Source organism: Vidua chalybeata, chromosome 23 (assembly GCF_026979565.1).
Source record: "Vidua chalybeata isolate OUT-0048 chromosome 23, bVidCha1 merged haplotype, whole genome shotgun sequence".
Lineage (NCBI taxonomy): Eukaryota > Metazoa > Chordata > Aves > Passeriformes > Viduidae > Vidua > Vidua chalybeata.
In genome coordinates this window covers 6795462-6821973 of record NC_071552.1, presented here as the reverse complement: position 1 = coordinate 6821973, position 26512 = coordinate 6795462, and the positions used below count along the sequence as shown (strand labels likewise).

The 26512-nt window shown below is 47.4% G+C and overlaps 1 protein-coding gene across 6 annotated transcripts in view; it reads left to right on the top strand.

The window, feature by feature from the left end:
- ARHGAP32 (Rho GTPase activating protein 32) overlaps positions 1–26512 on the top strand; it is a 209953-nt gene that overhangs the window by 143259 nt on the left and 40182 nt on the right. For 5 of the 6 annotated variants that reach the window (XM_053963433.1, XM_053963431.1, XM_053963432.1 and 2 more), the window contains one exon: positions 2619–2700. In XM_053963433.1, the coding sequence (XP_053819408.1) occupies positions 2619–2700 (82 nt within the window). Of the gene's footprint in view, positions 1–2618; positions 2701–18887; positions 18940–26512 lie in introns of those variants that run through there. The other variant, XM_053963436.1, reaches the window with a different exon arrangement.

Genomic DNA, 26512 nt, shown 5'->3' with positions numbered 1-26512 from the left:
CTATTAATTTTCCTGTGTTCCCAAGTCCTTTAATCCTGGCTCGAGCTCTAATAATGCTTTGCTACATCTGTTGAGATTAACTCTTGGACTAAACTAATTTATTTATACAAAATCATGGAAAACTTCCCATAGGAGAAGTAGCATCTTTTAAGTGGGTGGGAATGAGGCACAGTTGTGGATTATAACCCTGACGAGGATCTCCTGGGCATCTTGCACGAAAAGTTAGAATAAATGTGTCTGAAAATGTAAATAATTTCTAGCAGTGAGTTAACATGAGGGAGCCAACACAATTCTTTGCCCCTAAAAATCCATTGTAATTATTGGTGTGAACATGGCAAAAGTGATTAAATGTTCAACAGTGTGGGATCTGGGATTGGGTTTAGATCCAGATTTAGATGAATAATAGAAGGTTGGGGTCCCAGGACTTCAGGTTTCTTTATACAGACAATGTGGGCAGTTACTGAAAATGGAAGAAACTTCATCACTCCAGCTGTGGAGTTTCCCAGATGATGTCTGTGTGGTGGGCTGAGACTTACCCTGGATCTGTGCATTTTTCCTAAATTAAAAATTGCCTCCATTATCTCTCACATGGGAAATGTCCAGCAGAGACTTTCAGCCACAGTGAAGTGTTGAAGTGCAGCCTGGGGAAGAGAAGAGAAGGTTGTGTGGAGACCTCAGAGCACCTTCCAGTGTCTGGCCAGGCTACAAGGAAGGTGAAGAGGGACTTTGCATCAGGAACTGATGTGACTGGACAAGGGGGAACGATTCAAAATGAAAAAAGGAAAACTTAGGTTGGATATAAGGAGGAAATTCCTCCCTGTGAGGGTGGGCAGGCCCTGGCACAGGGTGCCCAGAGCAGCTGTGGCTGCCCCTGGATCCCTGGAAGTGTCCAAGGCCAGGTTGGACACTAGGGCTTGGAGTAACCTGAGACAGTGGAAGGTGTCCCTGACATGGCAAGGATCCTTAGGGATGATCCCTAAGATCCCTTCCAACCCAACCCATCCTGAGATTCCAGGATGTAAAACCATGAAGTGTATTTTGTTTAAACACCAGCACTTCAGTGCTCAGCCTGTTCCTTGGCATCTCTCAGCAGAGCAGGTCCCTGAGCCATGAGCTACCAGAGGAGGGGTCTGTCTGTGTGATGCTGCTGTTCATGGTCATTTTCTCGTGTTAGTTGGCACATTTCTGTCTACAAATGCACAAAAATCCCCACTGCGTTCCATAACTCTAGGATACCATGTGCTTGCAGAGCTGGCACACCCAACTGAGGGAGTGTCTGGTGCAGCCATACCTCGTGTTGGATTTTGGGTGGGTTCCTGTGAGTCCCTTGTGATGCCCAGACCAGTCCCAGTTACAGGGAGCCCCAGCTCAGAGCCAGAGTGCTGCTGGCCCAGAGTGCTGCTCCTGCAGGCTCTGCCCTGAGCTCAGAGTCCTGACAACAATCATATTTCAGGTCTGTGACATTGTGTGATGGGTGACAGCTTGTCCTTGTGCTTGGGCAGAGCATTGCCCTGCTGGATGTTGGGGTGTGGGAAGAGGAAGGTGTGGGCTCTGATAACTGTTGCTTCCTTTGGGGAATTTGGAATAACTTCAGTCTGGACACCCCACACATGACACTGCCACCAAACTGGTGGGAAGTTGGTGGGTGAAAATCAACTTGGAGTAGGAAGGAGATCAATCTTTTTCCATGGAGACAAAAGGGAATTGTGTAAGATGAATAAATAGAGGAGGGAGTGTCTGTCAGGCTTGGTGCTGACTGCCCCTGTACCTCCAGAGGATTTCATGGATGTGTCAACATGATTGGCACAGTCCTGGCTCACTTCTGCCCAGATGAGCTTGGGGCCCTCCTGGCTCTTTCCCTCATGTTCCTGTGGTGTTTGAGCAGACTTGGTGCTTCCAGGGATGCACCAAGGGAATCCTGCCCCGCCTCAGATGAGAGTCTGGGGAGGTGCTGGTGCCTGAGCTCCATCTCACAGTACAGGAGCTGTGCTGGATGAGAGACACAGAGAAAAGGTGGGGAAAGATTGGACCATGGATTCAAGTTACCAAAGGTCTGCTCTGGTCTGACTTTCACCTGGGATGAGAGTAAGAAGAAAGATGCTGGGAAGTAAGAGAGAAGGTGGGGATGAGGGAAGTGCCAGATTCCTCTCTGGTCACAGCTTAGCCTGAATCTTCGAACAGGGAAAGGGAAATAATTTCACTTCTCCCCAGATACAGCAGCCCCTCTTGAGTGGCATGAGAATGTCTGCAGACACATCCTACTCCAAGAAAACATTAGGATCCTTCTCACAGCCTTTAACCCTTAGGCTGGTTTAGAGGGGCTCTCCAGCCTTTCTGCCTTTGAGGGGCTGCAGGGAGAAATGCTGAGTTAAAGGTCAGTGGAGGCACTGCAGATTAACATTCAAAGTTGATCACTCCAGGACCTTGCCGTGCCTGGGGCTCTCAGATTGTTCTCTCTCAGGCTGCTGGCAGGAGAGCAGAACCTGCAGTTGTCAATGACTGCTGGTCATTTGATGCTGGATAATGTCAGGGAGCATTGTGCAGGGGGAGCTGAGGGGAGATGTTGGTTGAACACTTCAGATCATAACACTCCATTTCCTCTTTCTGTTTTACTCCAGGTTGGATTCTTTCCCAGTGAATGTGTTGAACTCATCAACGACAAAGTCCCTCAGTCCGTGACCAATTCGGTGCCAAAGCCAGGTGTGTAAATCAGCTTTTCTTGATGCAGTGAGCTGGACTGGAGTTTTCTTTGTGTGTTCTGTGTTTAATACCTCCTTCACACGTCATGACTGCTGATCATCCCCTGCACATCCTCATGCCCCTCTCTGTGTGTCGATCACCCACATGTTGCCCCTCTCTGGGGAGCTCCCACTGTTGAATGTCTTTCACCTGCTGTACAGACCTGATGTATCAATGTCCACCTCCTGCCTGACTTGAAGGATTTAAACCTGTCAGAATTTCAAGATACTTTGAGCAGTCTGTAATGAGAGATTTCATGAAACATCCTGGTTCTGGGTGATCAAGGGAGTGTTGCATGTCAGGATTTTTTATACAGAACACAGATGAGCAGGAGTGTTTGTGCTGATCAGATGGAATAGAGCACTTTGGTACTGAAAGGTTCTTTCTGCTTGAGGATAAATGGAGGAAGTTGGATGTAACAGAATTGGAATGCTGGTTGCTTGTGCTCTGGGTACATGGCTCCATCTGCTTCCTCCTGCTTCTGGACAGTTCTGTGTTTTAGGAAAAACAGGCAAATTAATCCAAAGTTCTGCTGAAGGAAGGAGTAATAAATAGAGAATGGGATTTTGGATCACTCTGCTGTCAACCTTCCCATCCTTTCAGTGTGTTCTGGAAGTGATTGGCATTAGGTGTGCTGGCATAACTGAGATCTCTGTAAAATTTACTGGTGGGGAAGCTGAAATTTAAAAAAAAATCTATATTCATTTAGATAAAGATATTTATATATATCTTTAGTATCAAGAAGTTTGAATGTGCTGTTATTTCTTAAAATGTTAAGCAGCTGGGAAGTGGAGTTGATGTTGAACTGGTGTTCTTCTCACCCCTCTTCTCTATTTTAATGCTGTTCCTTATCTTGGCAGATTGCTGACTTGATACTTTTAAACAAATAGATGCGATTCAAAAGCTTCACTTTTACCAAGGAAATAACAGCATTTTAGCAGCTCAGAGCTCTGGGGTTTGGTGGAAAGTCATGGATACCCAAGCTGTGAGTGCTCTGCAGTGATCTGTGTGCTTTGGAGAGCTGGCAGGTCGGGGCAGGGGTGTCCTGAGCCATAGGCACTGCCAGCCTCTGACATTCCTGGGAATATGCATCTGGAATCAGAGGCACAGAGACGGGCGTTCCCTGGATCCAGGACCTGCCTGTGCCCAGTCACTGCTCCATCAGCTAAAACAGGAAAGGCAACTTTCAGCCTAAACACAAGCAAATGTTCATTATTAAACGTGATTCAGGCAATTCAATGTGCTGAGCTGCTGGGGAGCAGGGTCTGCTTTAGGGGGAGACAATGGAGCAGAATGGATGAAGAGATTCTGTTTGGCTTCAACAACACCATGGGGGTGGATTTCCCCCTTCAGCCCTGGAAATGTTCGGTACAAAGTTGGCACGACAAGTCCACGTCCCATGAAAAGTACGAAGTCGGAAGATATTGCCAAGTCACAAAGGTGTCCCCTGACCTTCCCTGATGGTTGTTCCATGGGTACATCAAAAGGCTCCTCTAGGAGAGCTCTAAGGAGCTTCGAGATGTAAGGAATGGTGCAGCTGATTCTGTCATCCTGCCCCTCCTCTGCACACACAATTCCTGATGCTGCTCCTTGGATGCATTCTCTTTGCACCTTGGGAAGTGACAGCACTTGAGTCTGGAATTCCTTCCTTGGACACTACAAAAGCTGGTGGGAGAGGAGTCAGGGAGGTTCCTGTAGTTAGGGAATGGTGGATGTGGTGCTGGAGGACTCCAGGAACTCCTTGGCTGGATGAAAAGTGCTGTGTGAGATGGGTGAGAGGAGGAAGGCAGCAAGGAGTTCCAGTTCCAGCTGTGCCAGCACAGCCCAGGGAGGTGGCAGGGGCAGGACTGAGGTGCTGCCAAAGGGGAAGCTGGCACCCAAGGGTGCCCTGCAGGGCTGGCTGGCAATGGCATTGCTGGGATAATGCACTTTCCTCGCCCATACTCCTGCATTTTGTATTTTCCAGTCCACATCTTACGCACACTGGATATTTCTCATGCACTTAAATACCCACACTAGTTACTTTTCTCCCTGTACCTGTATTTAAAACATCAGTTTGGCTGTCCCCAAGGAACAGAGACTTTCCTAAGAAAGTCTCACTTGGAGCTGTTGTCCTCACTTGACATTAGCAGGTTATTTCATCTTGAATTAATGTGAAGTTTTAGATTTGGCCTTGACGAGCTGCACTTACCAACAGGCCAACTTTGATTTCTTAATCAAAATATGATGTGTGGAGCATCCAGGACATTGTGTATGTGCAGAGTAAAGCTCTTTGCCATGAAGGAATTTCCAAACACAGACCTCCTCATGCTGCTTAATTGTCCCTGGATCTGGCTGGGCTGAGGAACCTAATGAAAAGCAGATGGAAAGCAGGGAACTTCCTGCCCTGGGTTTCTGTTATTATTTATAATTAGAGGGTTTGATGTGCACAAGAGATGGGGACAGCATTTTAATGGAGCCATAAAATATTGCAGTGGTCTCTCATGCAGGGCAGTGACTGCAGTTTGATGGAGATGAAACACAGGGAAGGGCAGAGGAGGGTTGGGATTGAGGGCAAACTCTGCTTTTGGAAACAGACTGTGGCAGGATGTGCTTTGTACCAGCAGCAGTGGAGCCAGGGCCGGGGATAAGTGATGGAAAATGGGAAGATATAGAAAATACAGAAAAACCATACAGAGAACTGGCCTTTTTATTCAGTTCTGAGCAGTCAGAGCCATATGAAAGAATATCAGTTTTGACCTGAGTCACCTCTCAAATATGTTTGACAATAAAATTTGGAGTCAGGAGAGGAAGGGTACCTGTTGAGAGATTTTCCCTCCTGTGTTGGACTAAGCCTGTGCCCTCTTTTTTTCATCTTCAGTCCTTTAAGAAAATGCTTTTTTTTTTTTCCCCAGCTGGGGTGCAAATGCTTTCCTGACTTTCCATTTATGTAAAAACCCTGTGAAGATCTAGGAAGGTTCTGTGGGCTCATCAAATCCCACATTTCTTGAGCACTTTCCTTTTTTCTAAATTCTCCCAGTATTCTTAGTGGGATACAATACACTAATGATAATTTTTTAGCCTAAAATATTATATTGGGTTGATATCTACTATTTAATAGTTAATATTATCAATTTAGCTGAATTTCAGTGCCAGAATAGATGGAATCAGCTCACATCCATGAGCAGTTTTAGAGATCCAGGATAAAGGCTGCATTTGAATTTCAGATATTCAGAGAGAAGTGAATCTTTTAAATATTCAGTGCTGCTCAGAAGGAAAAGTGTGAATAGCTGCTCTGGATTTTCCTTCTAAGTGAACATTGGTGAATTGCCTGAACCTTGTGGCTGTGTTGACTCTTCTCGTCCCCTTCTGTTCATCTCTTTTTTTGGGAGCAGTGTGTTTATGTCCATGTGTGCTTATGTTGTCCCCACTCTTCAGTCACAGTCAGTGTCTCAGCTCTCTCTTTCAGTCCCTTTCTTCCTCAGAATTCTGGATATTCCTAGTTTACCAGTATTTTAACCCACATCTCACACCTTACCTCATACTTGAAGTTTGTTTTTGTCTTTTCCTAACAAGCAGCATCTTCCTGTGACCCGGCTTCACTGCAGTGGCCTTGGCAGAGTCATTTTGGGGAAGGTTTTAGACTTGGTCTTTGCTGGGGAGCAGCTACTTTCAGTGGGGAAACACAGAATTAAGCAAAGGGGGACAGTTAGAACTGAAGAGAAGAAATGGGGGATAAGAAGGTAATATTTCACTTTTTTTCTCCCCCCAAAATAAGCATTTTTAAAACCTCAGGGCTCATTCTCACACAGAATGTATAACCCAGCACCTCTGCCCAGTTTTATGGAGGCGTTCTCAACTTCCTGTCTCATCCATTTACTTTATGTTTGAGAGGTGAAAGTGTTCTTATTAAAAGGCCCTCTGTCAGTATTACAGACTGTTATGAATTACTAATTTTCTTTTTAAAACATCAATAACAGATTGATCTGGGTCAGCACATCCAATACAAATAATGCACTGAATTTTAGGAGGATTGAAATTTAGCTCTGAATCAGGAGGCAACAGGCTCTGCCCTGGCTTCCTGCAGGCTCTGGTCAGTGCTGAAGAAATTAATTTTAACTGTAAAAATGCAAATTGAGACACATTCACTGAGATGTTGTAATCACAACAAAGTCATCCCTGGATAAAAAAGATTGTGGTCAATTTTTATTTTAATAAAAATCAGAATTTTTCTGATTCTGATTTGAGAAAGTGCAAATAGAGCTTAAATTCTGCAGATGCCCAGGCTGAGCAGCCATTTGACACTGACAAGGGCATCATGTCTTAATTAGCACTTCTATAAAGAAAACAGGGGAAGTGAAAGTGTACATAATTAGTACCAGTCTTGTTAATCTGAAGTAAACAAAGCAGTTGTTTGGTGTTCGTGCCACTGTCCCATTAAAGCTGAATTAAATGGAAAAGTGCTGAGCCAAGGCAGGTCTCCATTTGCAGGGGGAGGCAGAGAGGGGATGAGCACCCAAAGCTGCCCAGCTGGAGCTGCTGGTGAGACAGGAACTGCTTCCAGCCCTGCCAGGCCTCAGGACCAAAATCCTGCAGGGAATCCTGATGCCTTGGACATGGGGATTCAGGAGGAAAGAGCAGCAGTGGGAGTGTGCAAACTCACCCAGGAGAGTCCTTGTCCATGTCTGTGGGAGGTGCTGCAGGAATTTCCCTAGCTCTGAAAGGCACCAGGACCCAGCCAGCAGGTCCATGCCTCACCCTGCTCGTGGAGTCCTTAGGCTGGAGAAGTCCCAGCATTGCCCAGCACTGCCACGTTCATCTCCAGACCTGTCCCCAAGTGCCACATCCCACACTTTTCCTTCCCTCCAGAACACAAGCGTGGGGCTGGGGCAGAGCTGGGCCTGCCTTCTCTGCAGTTCATGATTTTCAGGAAGAGCACAGCAGCAAAACACAGCTCTGAGACAATAACTCTGCTTTTTGTACAGGGTGAAGAGTAAGAACAGTTCCTGCTTTAGTACCAGGAGAAATGAAAGAAAATTCAGTATATAATAAAATTCAATATATAGCAAACCCTGTGCTGTTTGGCAGGACGGGGATGGGCCTTGTGCTGAAAGGTCAAACATGCAAAATGTTGGAGTGTTTTTTTGAGATGGAACACAGGATGGGAATTCCTGGTTCCTCTGAATTTCCCAGGTCTTTAGCATCAAAGAACTTGGAGGATTGGGTGTGTTGTATTGTGCTATTCATAGCCCAGATGAGCTTTGTGTGAAATGAGCCTATTTTCAGTGGAAGCATATTTTAACCAGCTGCTTTTTGTTTTTGTTTTGCTTTTTTTCCTTTTTTTTTTATTTTTCCCTTCCCAGTCTCCCCTGCCCATGGAGTCCGTCCAGCGTCCTGGAGCTACTTCCCCCCTTGTATGTCTTCATTTATTCTTTGTCCTTCTTTCATTCTTGCCTTGTTTTTCTGTCTCCTTGTTCTTTCCTTCTTCTTCTGTACATGCAGGTCAGTAGCACTAATGCCCTGAAGGATATTTAGGGGAAACCAAAACAAACCTTTGTTCTAAGGTGCTCTTTTAAAAGATATTTAGACATAAAATAATACAGCAAGGAAAGAACAAAGCTGGTTATAGCTCTTTTCTGGGGGTGATAGAATCATCTTGAATCCATAAAAAAGATTTAAAACATTAAAAAGAAAGAAATTAAGTGCCAGACGACCAAGTATGAATGTCAGCGTGAAAGAAAGAGAAGATAAAAATGGGTGATGGGGAGGAATTGAACACAGTTCTTGAAGTTTGTTAGAACATGACAACCTTCCGAAGCCAAAATTCCTTTTTTTTTTTTTTTCCTTAACATCTGACAATGCCCAAAGTGAACTAATATGTGGCTTGTTTATTCAGAGTCCTGCTTCATTTTGCCATGATCTCTTTTAGATCCTGCTAGTTCTGGTCTAAACCTCACAGCAATAAGCTGGTGTCAGTAAAACCTGGGGTTGGTCATTTTTCATTTGGTAAATTTATCATTTTTACAGCAAATGCCTCACTTGCACAGATCAGCTCCCTCTGGGATGTTGTTTGGACTCCCTAAGTCAGTCTGAAAACTTGATATGCAAACACTGTAAAGAGATAATTATAAAATATATAATATTCATGTAAATGTACACAGATTTATCCTTACCCACACGCCCACTGCCAGCCTGCTGGCACAGACTGTGCTGGTGTCCCTGGAGAGCGGGGAACAGGCAGTGCTCCCATTCCCAGGGCTCCCTCCAGCACAGGAAAACCTGGAAGGTTTGGGAAGGTTTGGTTTCCTGAGCACCTCCCTGAGCACGTGCCAACACCATCAGACCCTCCAGGCAGAAGGAATGTCCAGAGTGGGAGAGCAAGGTTTGTATTTGGGATATATCAATGAGAGTGAGGTGAGGCTTCTTCCACTGCCCATGTCCAAACCCTCAGGAGCCACAGAATACTGAAACTGGGATGGAGGTTTTGAGAATGAGGGCAGAATTTATTGCTGTGATTGGCCATGTCCACTGAGAAATAATCTGACAGAAAATCTGGGAGGAATCAGAATAGTGAATCTTGTGAAATCCAGGGAGTTCCCTTTGGGCACACAAACATGGAGAAAAGATTTTTCTCAATGTTTCTCCATTTGTATAGTCAAGTTCCTCGGATCCCTGAGCCCTTCAGAGATGCAGTTCCTGCCAAGGATCAGCAGCAGTTAAATTCAGATAACACAGGAGGCTTTAGCCTGTCTATTTTTTCAGGCAGGCTTTTTTATTAGGTTTTTAATACAAAAAAAAGGAATGGCCACATTTCTGGTTATTTAATGCCAGTGGTCAGTGTTGAGTCCCCCTCCTCTCTCAGCTATGAGAAGGAAGATTCTGACAACAGAGCAGCTCTGATATTTCTGCTCAAAGCTATGAGGCTTATTAGTGGTTTTGCTTGTTTTTCCTGTGACATTAATTCCTTGTGACAGCCCTGTCCCTCTGTGAGTCACAGAATTGCCACAGAGATGACAAACTTGGCTGTGGCTGCACTGAGAGCACCACTGGAGAGTTGAGGAATCACATCCTCCCCTGGCTGAGCACTGCTGGGCTCTGGGGCTGTTTTAGATTATTCCTGTGTCCCACAGATCATGGCTTCCGCTACAGGAATTCAGAAATATTTGTGTTTTTTAAGTATGGGGGATTTGATGTCCTGTTCAGGTTTTGCTGGTGCAAGGGGGAAGTTCCTTTCTGGGCTCACTTAGGCACTGAAGTTCTTTTTTGGGCTCAGATAAATGAGCTGAGCTCTGGACAGGGAGGCAGGGGCTGGAGGAGAGTTTTGTAACTGGGACAAAGTGCCCCTGACCACAAGCCCAAAATCTTTGGTCTCCCAGCCACAGCAAAGGCTGTTCCTGTGCGAGCTGTGCTGTGTTAAAAATCACTGATTTCTCCTCCAGCATTTGCCAACATAAACTGACATTTATTTTATATAATTTTTAATACTCTTTTTACAGTGAAAACTCTGCTTAGACTCTGTGGTCTGTGCACAGCATCCCAGAATCCCAGACTGGTGTAGGTTGGACGGGAGCCTAAAGATCATCTGGTTCCTCCTGCTGCCATGGGCAGGGACTGGAACTGTGTGCAGGGAATTGGCCTGCACACACTGTGCTCACTCCTGAGCCAGCTCCAAGCCCAGTTATTCAGGCCCCAGCACCACCCACTTCATCCCCAGCTCAGTTTTCCAGGGATTTGGGTGTTCACTCCACTTAGTTCAGCTCACCCATGGTTGTTGCCGTTCATGCTGTGAGCTCAGTGGATCAGCTCCCTCACGCTCCTGCTTGCACCCAGACATTGATGGGCAGGAACAATTCAGGCCTAGAACAGCCCAGAGGAGCTCAGCTCTGCATGCCCAGCACTGAACTCTGCATTTCTCCAGCTCTGTCTGTCTAATTGCTGTCTCTCCATGCTGAATTGTTGGTCTCCTGCAGTCCCTCAAGGAGATTTTTAACTTTGTCCTCTCTCTTGCCTTCTGTCTGTCCCTGTGCCCCCTCCCCTGATTATCAGATTTGGAGATGGATAGTGTAAAACCAGGCTCTGCATTTGTTACCGAGGCTCTGAACCAGTCCCACCTGAGCTCAGGTAGAGCCTGTTCTGTGCCATCACTCTCTGTCCTAACCACGTCTAACCCTGTATGTGGTAGCAATAACCCCTCACTAACCCCTAGGCTTGCTGGCAGAACCTAGCTGTAGTGTCATAAGTAGTGAAATAGAGAATTAGTAATTTCTTTTTATATTAAAACCTATTGGGTAGAAAAGCCAGTGCCTGCTTCTGAGAACCCAGCTTCTCAGGGGCAGATTTTCTGCAAGTGATCTCCAGACCCAGCGAGTGAATCCAGATCTTAAGGTGCTGCTCAGCACACCTGGGCCTTGCCTTGTGCACACTCTGCAGTATCAACAGCCATGTGGGTGTTAATTTGTGTATCAGAAATCAGCTTCTTTCCTCCCCCAGCTGCTGCATTTCTAAATATAAAGCGTTCTTTTCCCAGGCTTTCAATTTGTGCCTCACTATCCAAAGAGTTTGCCAAACCCTCTATGACCATGCTCTGAAGGGAAGAGCTTGCTTGAATAAGAGAGGGAAGAAATGTGGTTAAATATATAGTTTTATGGCATGGAAACAACCCTCCTGTGTGCCCAGTGCACTGTGAGAGCAGAAAACAACTGTGCTGTGTTGTCATTGCCATGACAACATGGCTGTTGCTTGTCAGAACTGGCACTAGGTGAAATTAAAGTGTTCCAGTGGAACTGAGGAGCTGAGATGTGTCCCTGGTACATTTTATGTAATTAAACATTTGATCCTCAGTTATTGAAAGGTATTTGACAACAGACATTCCCATTTATTTGCTTGTTGTGTTAAGTCATACCTGAACTTCTGTCTCCCTGGATCTCATAAGTGCTTGGAAATAGACTGCAGGTGGGATTTTAGGAGAGGCAGAGCAGCAATGTGTGGGAGCTTTATTTCTAGGCAGGGCTTGGCACCAAGGCAAATAGCAGAGTTCTTGCACAGGCTTCAGACAACGTTGTCCCCCATGTCCCTCTGTTTCACCCAGTCCCTTGGGATTGGGGTTGAACTGTACCTTCCTAGAGGTCATCCCAAGGTGAACAGGTTATTATTGGATATTTGATATCAAAGCAATGCTGATAAATACACCCAGTCAGAGCTCATTTGAATCCTGCTATCCACAAAAACATGGAATCATGGATTGCCCTGAGCTGGACCCACAAGTATCATCTAGTTCCACTCTTGGGCCTGCAGACACCCCAACAATCCCACCTTGTGTCTGAGAGCGTTGTCCAAATGCTCCTGGAGCTCTGGCAGCCTCGTGGCTGTGACCATTGCGGGCAGAGGAAGAACCTTTCCTGATACCCAGCAGCACTGGTGGAACATTTCAGTTTATGAGGGAGCAAGTGCTGGTGCAATTCGGTGACTGAAGTGCTTGGGAAGTGCCAGGCCTCTCTTCTAATTGTATTTGAACTCGTTGCAAATCTTGTGGTTTAGGTGTAAAGCTCTGCTTCTGCTGCAGTCATTGTCTGGATGCCGATTGTTCCTCCTCCAGTCATCAGAGGAGGATTTATTTTTAAACTAGGCTTTAGGGCTTTATTTCACTCATATCAGAAGTGCTGAAAGCTTGCTTTAAAAAAAATTATTTTGCTGGTAGTGTGGATCTTGGATACATTAGGAATGTCAACCTTCACCTTCAATAATCATATTGTTTTGCTGGATTTCAGTGCAGTGAGCTCTGGAAAGTGCTTATTTACCCTGAATTGCTGCAGCAATTACCTAGTCTCAGGAGAAGGGGATTTATTGCAGGGACTGCCCAGGACTATAAGACTGTTTTGTCCTTTTAGGTCTTTAACTTTTAGGTCTGTACTGCAGATCAGAATTGCAGCAGCATTTTCCTGAGTTTTTAATTTCATTTCTCTTTCTCTTTGCTATCCCTCCCTTGTATTAAGTGATTCGTCTTTTGTTCCTTACCATTTTTTGGCAGAAAGGGATGAGAGCTGTGGGCTGATATGTGGAAGTGCTGCTAAATACAGGATTCATCTGGTCCTCTATGAAATTTGCACCATAAAATCTGTGATTCTGCTGGAAAAGTAGGAATTGGAGAGAAGAGCTTCCTGAGCCTGTGTGCTGGGAACAGACATGGCAAAAATTCAGTGTTCCCTGGGCAGGCAGGAATGGGTTGTAGGAGCATCCCAAAGCAGCAGCAGCAGCTCTGTCCTGCCTGGGATGAAGAGTGGCTCGCAGCCCTCTCTGGGGGAGTGGATTTGGAGAAAGTCCCACGGTGCTTCAGCCAGCCAGGCAGCACCACGTGTGTTGTTCTGCTGTTCCAGCAGTAGTTTGGGAGGAGGAACCAGCAGGGCTCTGGATCTGGGGCTGCTGCTGCGCTCTCCCTTTCCCCACAGGGCACAGGATGCTCTTGGCATTCCATGGAAGCACAGCATTCCCAGCTGTGGGCTGAAGCTGTGAATGATCTGAATGTCCCATTTCCCTTTTCCAAGGAGGGCAGGGCTTGGGTGTTCCTCTAGACCTGCATGGAAATCCACCTGAGGGTTCTCCATAGCGTACCATGGCAAGCCTTGCAGGCACACAGGGTGGCAGGGAATTGCAGTTTTGGGAGTTCTTCACTAAACTGGGACAAGTAGTGGATTTACAAGGAGCAGGTTTTAGAGTTAAAAAGTGTCAAATATTCTTTCTACACTCTCTGCCTGTGAGGACATGTTTTTATTTGTAATTTGCTTTTGCTTTTTGCCTTCACTGGCAAATCTGAAACACTTTCCCTAAACAAAATCTCTAAACCTTGGCTAACTTCTAAGTGAGAGATGAGCAGGAATTGTATTTCACAAAGTTCCTAAGGATGCAGAGCATTAGGGAGTTAATGTATTTCTCCTTTCTCTGTAATCCTTTAATCCTTTAACACTGCAGATGTCTCTGACAATGGCAGTGAGAGCCAGGAGTGCACTGTGGCATTGCTTTAGGAGCACCCCTGGCTGTTCCTTGCCCCCAAACTGAGGAGTTTTAGGTGATGTTTATGCAGTATTTGCAGTGAGAACAAATCCATGTTTCTGTGACATTTCCTGGGGGCTATGGAAACTCTCTGGGTGGTTCTCAGGAAGTTCTGATTGAGTTGGTTGACATTTTCTTCAAGAGGTTTGGATTTGAAAGCCTGGAGTGGAAGAGCCGAATTTGGGGATGAGAGTTATGTCTGGAGGGCACAGGGGAAGCTGGGGCGGGGGCAGAGCAGCTGCAGGGCAGCAGGGCAGGAGATCCATCCTTTGGAGAGAAGCTGGACTGAAACAAAAGGGACCTGCAGGCTCAGGGACCCAGGAGCAGCAGGAAGGTACCTTTTGCTCCTGCTTTTTCACTCATATCTTCTTTTATTTTTTAGCTGAACTCAGAGAGTTTTCTAATCTTATGAAAGCCCTTCTGGAGCCCTCCCAGCCCTGAGGGAGTGGATCCTGTGTCCCCTCAGAAAGTGCCATGAGTGCAAAGCCAGTGGTTCCAGGACAGTTGGTGGACACCAGTGTTGTTCTGTGGGAACACCAGGTCCAGGCTGAGCCTGGGGATTCTCCAGGGACCTTCTGCCTTCTCTGAACAATCCCAGTGAGGCACAGGTGGAGGTGTCAGTGAATGGTCCTCTGTGTCTAGCCCCCAAGTTTGCATTCAGGTTTTTCCCTGGCATAGCTTAGTCTCCTGGAAATTTGGAAAAGATCCCACACAGAGCTGGCACAAAAAAACGCATCCCTGCCCACCCCAACTCCCTGCCAGGCTCCAGGCTCCTGGCCTAGGAGCCCTTCAGCAGCTTCAGGGAGAAAGGGGAGCAGCAGAGCTCTGCCAGTTGAGGAGCATCCTCTGCTCTATGCCAGCTTATCCTACATCCCCACTGGGAGGCACTGCTGGTGTAATTACAGGGCTGGAAATCAGCCTCCAGGAAATATGCCTGGAACACAGGTAGAGAGAAGAGAGAGATTAATCCCTATGTTCCCTATCGGGCAGTTTCTCCTTGAGTGTGGTCACTGAGGCTTTGGAAAGAAGCTGAGCCCTTAAACAGCAGCTTGAGGCATCTCACACTTTGACAGATAACTTTGTGGTGAGCCTTGACCATGTTTCCTGGGGAATTTTAATTGGAAAGAAAAGGAACAAGCATGGTGTGTGGATCTGTGCACAGTCTGTACACATCAGTTCATGAATAATGACATAGAACTGTGTTCTGTGCAGGTAAGAAAGAGCTGTGTTGATGTTTGTTATGAAAACATTCCTGGTGTTTGAGAGGCTGGATCCCCCAGAATAGGCTGAGTAGTGTGAAGCAAAGCAGTGAAACATGGCCGAGTGCAGGGTGTTGGAGGCACCAATGTGCTTTAATAAGGCCACTTTCCCTTTAACTTGCTCTGTGCTGCTTTCTCACTCTGCCTGCTCTCCACTTACTCAGGTTGGGGGGACTGTTATTTTTAAACAAGATGGTTTTTTCCTTTCTCAAAAGCTCTGTCAAAATGGGGCTTAACTGTAGTCATAGTTGGCTTAGCAAAACTTTGCAGTTATGCTAAGAGCTCTGAAATAACGGCAAGGGGGAGTTTGTTCTGCTCTGCTTTTCCTCTTCTTTTCTGAATAGTTCTGTAAATTAGTGTGGGAGCCAGACTGTGGCTGGGAAATACTTCAGGCAGTTTTAACCATAAATGATGGCAGAAAGCTCTGATCTCTTCCTGGCCTATGGATTTATCAAGGGTCATACCAGTGCATAGCTCAACTCTCCCATTAAAACTGGTCTTGGGAAGTTCACAAAGGTTGAACAGCTGCACCACCACCCCTCTGTGCACAAAGACTTCATAAATGGAATAATTGGAATATTTTTCTTGCAAGCCATGGCAGACCATGGCTCCATCCACCAAAAGCTCAGTCACCACATGGTACCACTGTGCCCAGAGAAGCTGTGGCTCTCTAGAAGTGCCCAAGGCTAGGTTGGACAGGGCTTGGAGCACCCTGGGATAGTGGAAGGTGTCCCTGCCCATGGCAGGGGTGGGACTGAATGAGCTTTAGGGTCCCTTCCGACCCATTCTGGGATTTGATGATTCCATACTCTGTGACATGAGATACCTGGATGTCAAATCTAGTTGCTGTTGGCTTTGAATCAAATCTAATCATTTTAAGGCATTCCATGCCATGATGTGCTGCTCTGTTAGGTTTTTTTTTAATGCCCCACTCTATTTTCATCTATAATTTCTCAGCAACACCCCTTATTTTAAAGGGGTTTTTGTTTATTTGTGGTGTGTGTGTGTGTGTGTGTGTGTGTGTTGGGAGCAGCTGACTGCAGGATAAATCCAGCTGAGGATGAAGCAGCATTGGAAAATCCTGGCTGTCCAACTCCTAATGATGGCTTGAACCTCCTTCAGTGGTTACATTTGCAAAACCAGAAAGCAGAAGAAGCTACAGGCTGCACTAATAACATTCTCTGAGTTGCTTTGCCTTCCCAGTCCTTCTGTCTGAAATAACTTTTGGAGGATAGGGTGAATTTCAGGATTGAACTTGTGACAGGCACACAGATGGACCCTTTTTTTCTGTGGTTTCAAGTGCCTGGGCTTCTTAGCTGGGTTTAAAAGATACTCATTATCTGTTTCCTCTGCTCCATGGCAAGCTGACAAACTCCTCAGGAGTGGGGAATGCATCTCTTTCACTTGCTAAATTAAAAAAAAAAAAAAAGGTTAAAATTGTCTGGCAAAAGAAATTAGAACAGAAAATGAGACTCGTGTGATTATTTTATTATTTCCAATTGAATATTCAGATGCAGCAAAAGACATGGAAGTGCTGTTCAGTGCAGTGGAGAGTACAGACCCCTGTGCAGGTGCAGAAGGTCCCAGGTGCAGAGGAGTCACATCTTGGTTGCTCAGGTTTCACTCCTAAAAGAAGGGCAGTTCCTAAGAAGGATTAAAGATTTTTCTTTACAGGAAACAAAGTGCAGATGGGGTAAAGGTGTGTCATTGTACACCAGGTAGTAAAATACCTCCTCAGAGCAGTAATTTGAAAGGTAAAACCCAAGCCTGAAGGTGAGGCAATTCTGTGTTATTGAGGATGCAGCTGTTAGATTCCTGCTCTGATTAGCAAGAATAGGATTGGGCAACTCCTGGCCTTAGTTTGAAACTGAGCACCAGCAAAGTGTGTGAATGGGGGGTTCACCAGCCTTGAAGGAGTCTTCCTAGCTAAGCCTGGCCTACAGGAAAAAGAAAAAAATACTATATAGGGAGCATACAACACATCCTGGCAGCTTTGGGCAGCTCAGTGTCTCTAAGTCCTAGATACTGCTTGGAATTGTATGTGCATTTTGCATGTTAATTTGGAATAGCATTGCTTCCGCTGTATTCATCTGCATTGGGAATTTCCCAGCTTTGATCAAGGGGTTTGGTAGGAAGAGCATTCCCAGAATGGTGAGTTGGTACCAGGGAGAAGGGTTTGCACTTCGAATTATTCAGAGAAAAGTGCATTTAGAGGTCGTGCTTGGCTGCTGAGGTAAACCCAGATGTGATAGTGTGCTCATTGTCCAGGCCAAACAAGTCCAGCAGTGAATACCAAGTGTACAGAGAAGCTGGAGAGCAGGATCATCGGGAGATGTGAGTCAGCAAATGATTGTGAAAATAGCACAGAGGAGAAAGCGTGAGCATCCAAAGAAATGAGTTTTCCCCTCCTGCTCATCAAGATATCTGCAGATAGAGAGGCAAATTCCTCCTTAATCCTTCTGACTCTGAGGTTGCCCACTTTTAGCTGGCAAGCCCAAATTTTAAAGTGGGTGACAGCAATTACTGGGATTGATGAACTGGTGTTAATGGGGGAGCTCGAGGAGGTCAAACAACACAACGGAAGAACTAATCTCACAGACCTGCAGCAAATGCAGGTAAGGTACAGCTTCACTGGCACTAGGAAAAGGCTTGGCTGAGGCTTCCTGCCCTCCTGGCTCTTGTTCCTGTTTCAGGTGCTGGCTGAGGCTGGGCAGGGATGGCAGTGCTGGAGTCAGGTCAAGTCCCAGCGTCTCTGTGCTCTGCCCTGGGCTGGAGCCTGGCTGGAACTGGGTTACTGGGAAATGATCCTGTCACTTTGGCTTTGCTTTCAAACAGCACAACTCCAGGAGAGTTTTTAATTGGGTTTGTTTTCAGTGATCTGATCATTGATTCAGTTCAATGCCAGCTAGCCCCCAGACTAGGAGGGGACACTGTTCCTGTGATGACATTATCAGGGACACGGTGGGTGCCAGGTGCGGTCCCTGGGGCTGCGGGGCCCAGCCTTTGTCACATCTGCAAGCTGGGACGTGCTTCCACCAGAGCACTCAGGCCTGCCCGCTGTGTCTCCCTTCCTTCTGGACATGCTGGGACAGATCTTCAGTGTGGCCTCAGGGATTTGCAGTGGCTGAGTGATAGTGATGGTGGCACTGATGTGCCCCTGAGCTGCCCGTGTGCTTTCCTGGACGTGCTCACAGGCTGACGGGGTGGCACCGGGCCTGTCCCGGTGGTGGAGGTTCTGGAGCAGCCATGGGTTACATGGGGCAAACCTTCGGTCAGACCTTCCCAAAATCCCAGGATGGGTCAGGCTGGAAGGGACCTCAGAGGGTCACTAGGTCCTGGCTCCCTGCTCCAGCAGGGCCATCCCAGGGCACAGGATTGTGTCCAGTGGGTTCTGGAATATCTCCAGTGAGGGACACTCCACACCCTATCTGGACAATCTGTTCAGTGCTTGATGACTGCACAGGGAAATTTCCCCTCACGTTCCTCTTGTCCTGTTGCTGAGCACCAACGAGCACAGCCCGATTCGTCTTCTCAGCATCCCCCTTCTAGATTTTTATAGCTGGGATTGTTTTACATTTGTATTTTAGACCTTCCACAGACGAGCAGCCGTGTGCTGCTTCGCATCCCTCCCTGCCCACCCTGCGCCCTTTGCCCGGCCCTGGGAGGGGCGGCAGGAGGGACACGAGGGTCCCGCGGCGGTGCCGGCCCGGGGACAGCGCCCGGGCGGCTGCGAGAGCTGGGGAGGGAGGGAGGAAGGAGGGAAGGAAGGGAGGGAGGGAAGAAGGAGGCACCTGCGGAGGAGGAGCCGGGGAGGGGCTTGGCAGAGCTGCAGAGGCTGCGAGCGGCCGGCGCGTCCCGCGGATCCCGGCGGAGCCGAGCCAGCCCGGCGCGGGGACCCGGCCGGGAGCAGGGCCAGGTGAGGCAGCGATACCCCGGGTTACCCGGCCGGGGCTCGGACAGGGGGCCAAGGTGTTTGCGCCACTTGTTGCTTAGTAACTTACCAGGTACCTAATGTGTGTGGGGGGGAATGAGTGGCTTTGGATGAGGATTTTTCTTTCCCGGTGGTGGTGGTGCACCGGGAAAGAGGCTCTTGGTACATACTTTACATTGGATACTGGCAAGGAATTCCTCCCTGGGAGGGTGGACAGGCCCTGGCACAGGGTGCCCAGAGCTGTGGCTGCCCTGCATTCCTGGCAGTGCCCAAGGCCAGGGGTTGGACAAGGCTTGAAGCAGCCTGGGACAGTGGAAGATGTCCCTGCCCATGGCAGGGGTGGCACTGGATGGACTTTAAAGTCCCTTCCAAGCCAAACCATGCCATGATTCGATGGTACTTAACAGCCCCTGGTTGGGCCCAGGTGCCGGGCTGTGCTGGGCTGTCCTGCCCAGGACACTGCCTGGAGTAGAGCTGGTCCTGCACGGGCGCAATGCCGTCAGGGTGCTCAGATGCCTCCCTACCTGGGATCATGTTTTCAGCCAGGTGAAATTATACCTGGTGTCAGTAATTTCTCTCTCATCCCTGGCTGCTGGTTATAGACCTGTGCTTCTGCAGTGGGAAAAGATCCTCGGGGATCTGTACCCTTGGGCAGGTTCCTTGGCTTGGTGACCAAATACCGATTAAATTTGCATACTTACCCCTTTCCCCCTCCTTGTTAATTGTTTTACTTTTGTTTCCCTCTAACTAATCTCTGCCTTGAGGTTTCTGTTCCACCTTGCTCCACACTAGGTCCATAGTTGTAAATTGTTTTATTGGATTTGGTCTCAGGTCATGGGTGTGTAGTAAACCGGAGCTGTTAAAGGGAACCTCTTTCATGTCCGGGATGATTTGTGTGAGGATTCCCACCCAGATCCCAGCAGAGAAGGAATTCCAGTGTGCACACCCCCCCACCCCACCCCAGCCAAGATCCTGGGGCTGCAGGGCTGGAGTTCAGTGCCTCTCTCTCAGATTTATACCTCCCTCCCAAAGAGGCAGCTGACAGAGGGAAGTGTCAACAATTTAAATTTCAATAGATTTTTGCATATCACTTTATCCTTTTGTCTTCCTTCCCTTCCCAGACTGGCACATTCCTAAGCATTAATATTATTGATGCTGTTGGTCAGGAGAAAGGGGCTTCCTATTAAAACTGCCAGTCCATTGTTTGCTGGAGCCCTGGGGCAGGGAATGCACACTCTGGAAAATAAAATTCCCAGGGAAAGATGTTACTGTGATCACAGTAGACACTTTGCAAGTAGCCATGGCTCATCTGTTCATATTTGTTCAGAAAACCTCCTAAAAGCCAGAGCCCATTTTAAGGACTAAATGCCCTGCAGGATCTGATTATTTGTGACAGAGAAGACAGGAGGCCTTCCCTTTCCCCTCTTCCCCGGCCTCCTTTGTTCTGGGTACCACACAGGCTTGATAAAAGAGGCTTATTTGAAATCAAGGCTCTGCACTGGGAAGTGAAAGGAAAAGAATATAAAGCAGGCAAAACAATACATTATCTGCATTCCTAAGTCTTAAAAAGCAGATTTAATTCACCTCAAATCCCCAAACTTTTAGGTCCAATTTTCACTTTCAGTGAAATTTTTTACACTTCTTTAACTGTGTAAGAAGCATGTATGTATGTGAAAATGTAATTTTTATCCTCTTTTAGCTATTGTATCCTTCTTGTGATGTGTAAAGTGATTGTAATGTGAATGAAAACAATTTTTTTTTATTTCCACTCCAGGTGAGTGGAAACTTAATTTCCAAAGGCAGAATTATCTCAGGGGTTGATAGTGAAAGTATGAACAGTTTAGGAAGTTAGGGCTGTAAATAGGAGAAGAACCGGAGCAGTATGGATCTGGGAAGGGTAGGTCACTGCAGTTTGGAAGTAACTGGTCTGAGCTGGAAACACTTGCCCTCGGGCCAGTGAAAATGAGAGAGGCAGCCTTTGGGAAGGGACTGGGAGAGCAGCAGGGATGTTGCCTGTCATACTGGGAGTACCACGTACCTCAGGACAGTCTGTACCCAAGGCAAAGGCAGTGCCATGGGCATCAGGAGCAGCGAGGCAGTGTGCCTTGACCCAGGCCTCCTCCTGTTTCCAGGGGGATCGCTTATGCCCCTTCCCCATGGAATCAAAAGGGTTTATTCCTTCCCCGTGCCTTCCCAAGGCCTTGTGTAAGAGCAAACACCCTCTTGCTGTGGGATCGGGCTCCATCTGCCAAACTCCTCATTATTCCACTTGTGTTGTTTGTTGATTCCTGCCAGATCCTTCTCCATCGCTCGCCCCCTCCCACTGGAGCGGGCTGGAGGAGCGTGGTGCCGCCGTCACGGCGGAGATCCCGGCCCAGCTCGTGTTGGAATGGCCTGGGAAGGCTCCGGGCTGCCTGCCTGTGTCCAAAGCGCTTGCTGTGATGCAGGGTCAGCTTAGGTTACTGTCAGGTTTTTGGAAGATCTCCTGCAGTGCTGCTGCCACTTGCAGGAATTGCGTGGGCGAGGCTCAGCCAAGCTGCAGCTCCATGGGGCTGTTGGGAAGCCTTTTAATCAGGGAAGGAGCTGCATGGAGCACAGCTGGACTGTGAACTAGGCAGAGCAAACTTGAAGGCACTTTGCCTTCAAGTCAGTGTGAGTTTGGGAACAGTCAGCTCTTGACTCCTCTGAGGCCGTGGCCACTGAAGCCAGGAGAAAAAATGTTTGGTTTAGATTGTCCTAAAGGGAGGTTGAGGTCGTCCATTAGGCAATTCCATCCATATGGATAGCTAGCAGCTCCAGTCAGCTCCAACAGGGAATGTGTGGCATTGCCATCACTGTCTCTCTGTGGATCACATTCCTGTTGGTGATGACTGGTGAGCTGGAAAAGCTTCTGGCAGAGATGGCCCTGCTCTGGTGTCACCCAGTGCCAAGGTGACATCTTGCCTCTTGAGTGTTCTTCCATTTCTCCCCGAGTTGCAAGTGTCTGCAGAGTTACCCAGCACAGGGCGCTGGTTGTTGGTGTTCATGCTTACCCTTAATGCTGCTGCCCCAGCTGAGGTTCCAGAAATTCCTTTAACCAATAGCACCCTTCATGGGCCACATCAACACAGCCTTTGGGGTCGTTCTGAAATTGGGTCTTCTCAAACCATGCAAACTGTGTATCAGAGATATCCTCAGGTTATATTGTCACATCCTCTTCAGTGTCAGGGTTGCACACAGGCACATTTTGGTGTCGAATCTCAAATCTTTGGGTGTGGTGTGAGCTTGGGCATGTGAAGTCAAACAATCCTGACATGCCAAAGTGAATGTGGGTAGGAGGCTGACACCATCTCCCTGATGGGCAGATCTGGTGTTCAGTTCTGCCTGTGATGGTTACCTGAGTCAGAGCAGCCTTTCTAAAGGATCCTCAGTCTCCAGGGTAGGTGAGATAAGCAAAAGGACTGCATTAAGCTCTGCTAGAACACAAAGACTTAGCTAGAATGAAAGAGAAAAAAGATATTTCAAGTGTCTCTCTGGATATTTTTCTCCTAGCTCCATGTTTCCCAATTTGCTCCCCTTGTCTCCCAGTTTTGCTGCTGGCCCTGTGACCTCTTTGTGTCACCTGACCTGCTGACCCCACTGCCACCTGTGCTAAATCTCTATCAGTTTGTTTTCAGCTCCCACTCCTTTTCCAGACTGAGGCTCTAAGAACTGGTTTCCTTTGCACTACAGCTCCATCCATCATTATTTCCTCCCCCAGTTACCTGTCCCAGCCTGTCCCTGCTGCATCATCACTGGGACTCTGTTAGTCAGCACTGTTGTTTTTTTTCCAAAATACAATTTAAACTTGTTAATAGAATTAATAGATTGACCTTGTCAGCCCTTGAACCTTTGAAACCTCTCTCATGTCTCTCTTAGCCTTCAGCTACATAAATAACAGAATTATATCTCCTGGCCATGTACCGCTGCCCCGGGGCAGGTGTGCTGTCCTTCAGGGATTAATTCGAAGATGTCCTTGGGTCTCTTTGTTCAGGAGGTCAGGTATCATTTAGTATCATCTTAGTGCTCCCTTGTGGTCTTAGATTCTGTGCAAAGATCAGTCATGTCTTAAGGCTGGAAAACAGCACAGATTTCTTGGTATCAGACATATGTGATAGATTTTTGCATCAGACTAACCTTGTGGTTATCATTCTTAAGCCATTACAAACACTCAAAAAATCTGGCAGAAGAGCACGGAAAGAGGTTTTGCTGTTGTACATTAGGTCCTGGTTCATGTCTGTGTTTTCTCACGGCCATAAAGAAACTTCTCCAGGCAGTTCACTCTGTAGATGATCCTTGTGCATGTCACCACAGACATGTGATTTTAGTTAAATGAAAGTAGCCAGCTACCATGTTGGTAGCTTCTGGATTTGCAGTGTGCTGTCTCTGGCAGAGGAGTGACCAGACCCAGATGCAGCAGAACTGAAGGAATTGTGTAATTGTGAGTTGCCAGGCTGGTGGATCTCTGGTGCCAGATGTTCCTGTGCTGACCAGGAAGAGCCAACCTGAGCCAAGGGCTGCTATTGGCAGGAATGGGGAATAGCTGGAGTTGTGCTGAGGTCATTGCACAGACACTGCCCAAAGTATGACTGCAGGAGCCTGGGCAGATGCAAGAGATGCAGCTTCCTTATTACCAGGTTTTGTAAATAAACAGCACCAGCTCTTATCAATGACCTACTTTACTCTCCATATGTGTGGGGCTCTCGTGGTAGCTGGAACTCTGTCCTTATCCTTGGCTGGTTCGTATCTTAGCTAATTTGAATGGTTTTTATTAAATTACACTGAAATTAATCACCTTTAACATATTTCTTCACTTCAGAGCCCAGCCTTAACTGATGGCAGCCTGGCACAAGAGAAATGCTGCAGCATCAGAAAACACAATTTATTTTGCTCTTGTTTATGGCAAACCAGTCACTACACATTTATGAAAGTTATTGGAGATAGAAAGATATTTTTAGACTCTCATATCTATGGAATTTTTAATTATCTCTTGAAAATCTTTATGCCTGCTGAGGGAGCCCAGTATAGACATTAGTGAGATTGTTACTGTGTTGGTTGGTCCTTCTTCAAACCCGGCATCCTGTTCAAGGACTAAGGGATGGTGCTTGGTGGTGCGTGGTTCCACATTCTGCTTGGGGTTTTTAGGGCTGTGTAAATGAGCTTCCAAAATAGAATGTGCTGTGGCAGGAGGGAAGGAGGAAAATGTCTTGTTGCTAAGGAACATGACAGAGAACTGGGAGATGTGACTCAATTCTTGGCTTGGCGTCACTTCTCACCTCAGTGAGACGTGGGTCTGCAGAGTGGGTTTTTCTGAGTGTGAGGCGATGGATATTGAGTATATTGGCTGATGTTTTCAGGAGAGGTTGGGGTAACTGCTGCTCTGTGGGCACCCAGCTGGCCTCGCTCTGCTCCCACCCTTCGGTCTGATCCTCAGTGTGCAGAATCAGGAGCGCAGGAAATGTGTGGCAAAATCAACCCCAGCTTCTCATCTCCTGATTCTTGGTGCTGCTCTTTTTTCAGAAGAGTCTGTTGCTTCTCCTTCTCTCCCTGCAGCAGTTTAATTTTAGAAGAGAATGGCTCTGGAGGGACTAATAGCCTAGAAAAAATTTTGCCTGATTTGCTGTAAATGTACTTTAAGAGAGGATGGATTTCACTTTTGTTTTGTAATGCTTTTTTTTATGACATTCCCCCACCTTTGTCCATCTTTGATTCTGTGCCTGCCAGTGCAGTTTGTGGATTGCTGTGGAGCTCTGCAGCCACACATGTTATTGTTGCTTTGGTCTGAGCACCAGGCTCCCCTCACAGCAGGGGCCAGCTGGGTGCTGTGACCTGTAAAATCACTGGGAATAACATAAACAAACAAGCTGCCCATGTACTGGGAATGTGGGTCAGCAAACACCCTCCAAGATTATTCTCTTGGAGTCCCAAGTTTTGCTAACCCTGCATCAGAAAACGTGGTGCTGTTACCCTGGGAAGGGGGTTTTGTCAAACCCGAAATATGAGCGCTACCAGCAGGGAATGAGACAGGTGCTCTTTGTTTGTGGAACAGGAGCTTGTTTTCCCTTGGCAGAGGCTAATGAGGCTGCAGGGAACAGGCAGAGAGCTTGGGAAATGGGCAGAGGGCTTGGGAAACAGGCTGGGAGTTTGGGAGGGTGTCCTGGAGGAAGTTGCCATTGCCCTGGATGGGGCTTGGAGCCACCTGGTTTAATGGGAGGTATCCCTGCCTGTGGCAGGAGTTTGGCACAAGATGAGCTTTAAGGTCCCTTCCAACCCAAACCACTCTGGGATTCTGTGTTTAGAATCTGTTGCCAGGTCACCATTTGCCTGGATGTCCCCTAGCCTTTGGGAAGAGGCAGGATGAGTCAGCTGGGAGATGCTGTCCTGCTGCAGGGTTGGCTGGTTTGTGTTTTGTTCTCAAGCCTTTGTCTCACGGGGCTTTTCTTGCTGAGCAGAACAAATCTGGGGACACAGTAAGGCTGCATTTGTTTGTTAAAAGGGTTTTTCCTGTTTGGTCTCTATGATCCAAAGCCAAGGAATCAGAAGGAGACAGTGCTCTTTGCCATCCTACCTTTCCTTCTGTTGGCAGCACTTCGGGAAATTCTAATAAAATATTGCAGTGGTCTTGGGAAGGATTTTGTGGCCAGACATCACTTGTGGAGTTTGGGCTGAGCCACGTGATGCTGTTGGACTGTGCTGTGAATCCCAAATAACTGCATCCCTAATGAATCCATGGGGCACAGGAGGGATCAGGACCAGGGGGAGCAGGTCGGTTCTGGGCTGTCTCACCTGGGCTGGCCCAGCTCTGCCCTAAGAGCACCAGGGGCAGCAGATTATTCCTAATCCAGGTCACGGCAGTGGCTCAGCTCAGCCTCAGGGAATGGTGTGGGGACACCCAGCAGTGCCACTGTAGGCTGAGCTCAGAGGAAGGCTCAGGAGTCCTCAGCAAATCCCGAGAGATCCATGTGGGCTTCCGGGAGGGCGAGTTGTGCTGACCAAGAGCGTGAAGCTCATGAGGAGCTGATGCTGGCACAGCTCTCCAGTAAAGCTGAAGAAAGCATGTCCTGAGGGTGAACGAGCCTTGCTTTTAATGAAGATGTTGTTATTTAGTAGCTTTTACCAGTGTCAGGGGGATTTGGGGCCTCACTTGCACCACCAATGCTGGTGGTGTAACAGCAGCAGCACTGCCTGATCCTGAAATGTTCCTGGGGGAGGTACTGGGCAGCTTCCCAGAGCCACAATGAACTACCTGGCACAAGTATTCCTTTTCCTTCCCCCTCCCCCTGCCCCACCATGTAAAGGCTTTGGCCAGCACAGTTATGACAGCAAAAGTGGGGGGAGATTCTTTGTGCTCCTAATTGACATATTTGTGCCAGCAAAAGTTCAGAAGTGGTCCAGACTCAGGTGGGTTTTTTCAGATGGGTTTCATTTGGGGTTTTTTTTTTGCAACCAGGCTCTCTCCACTGGATGGAGAATTTTCTTTGCTTCTTCAGGCCAGGATATTAAGCCAAAACTGCCTTTCTGAGGAAAAGCAGCCCCTGCT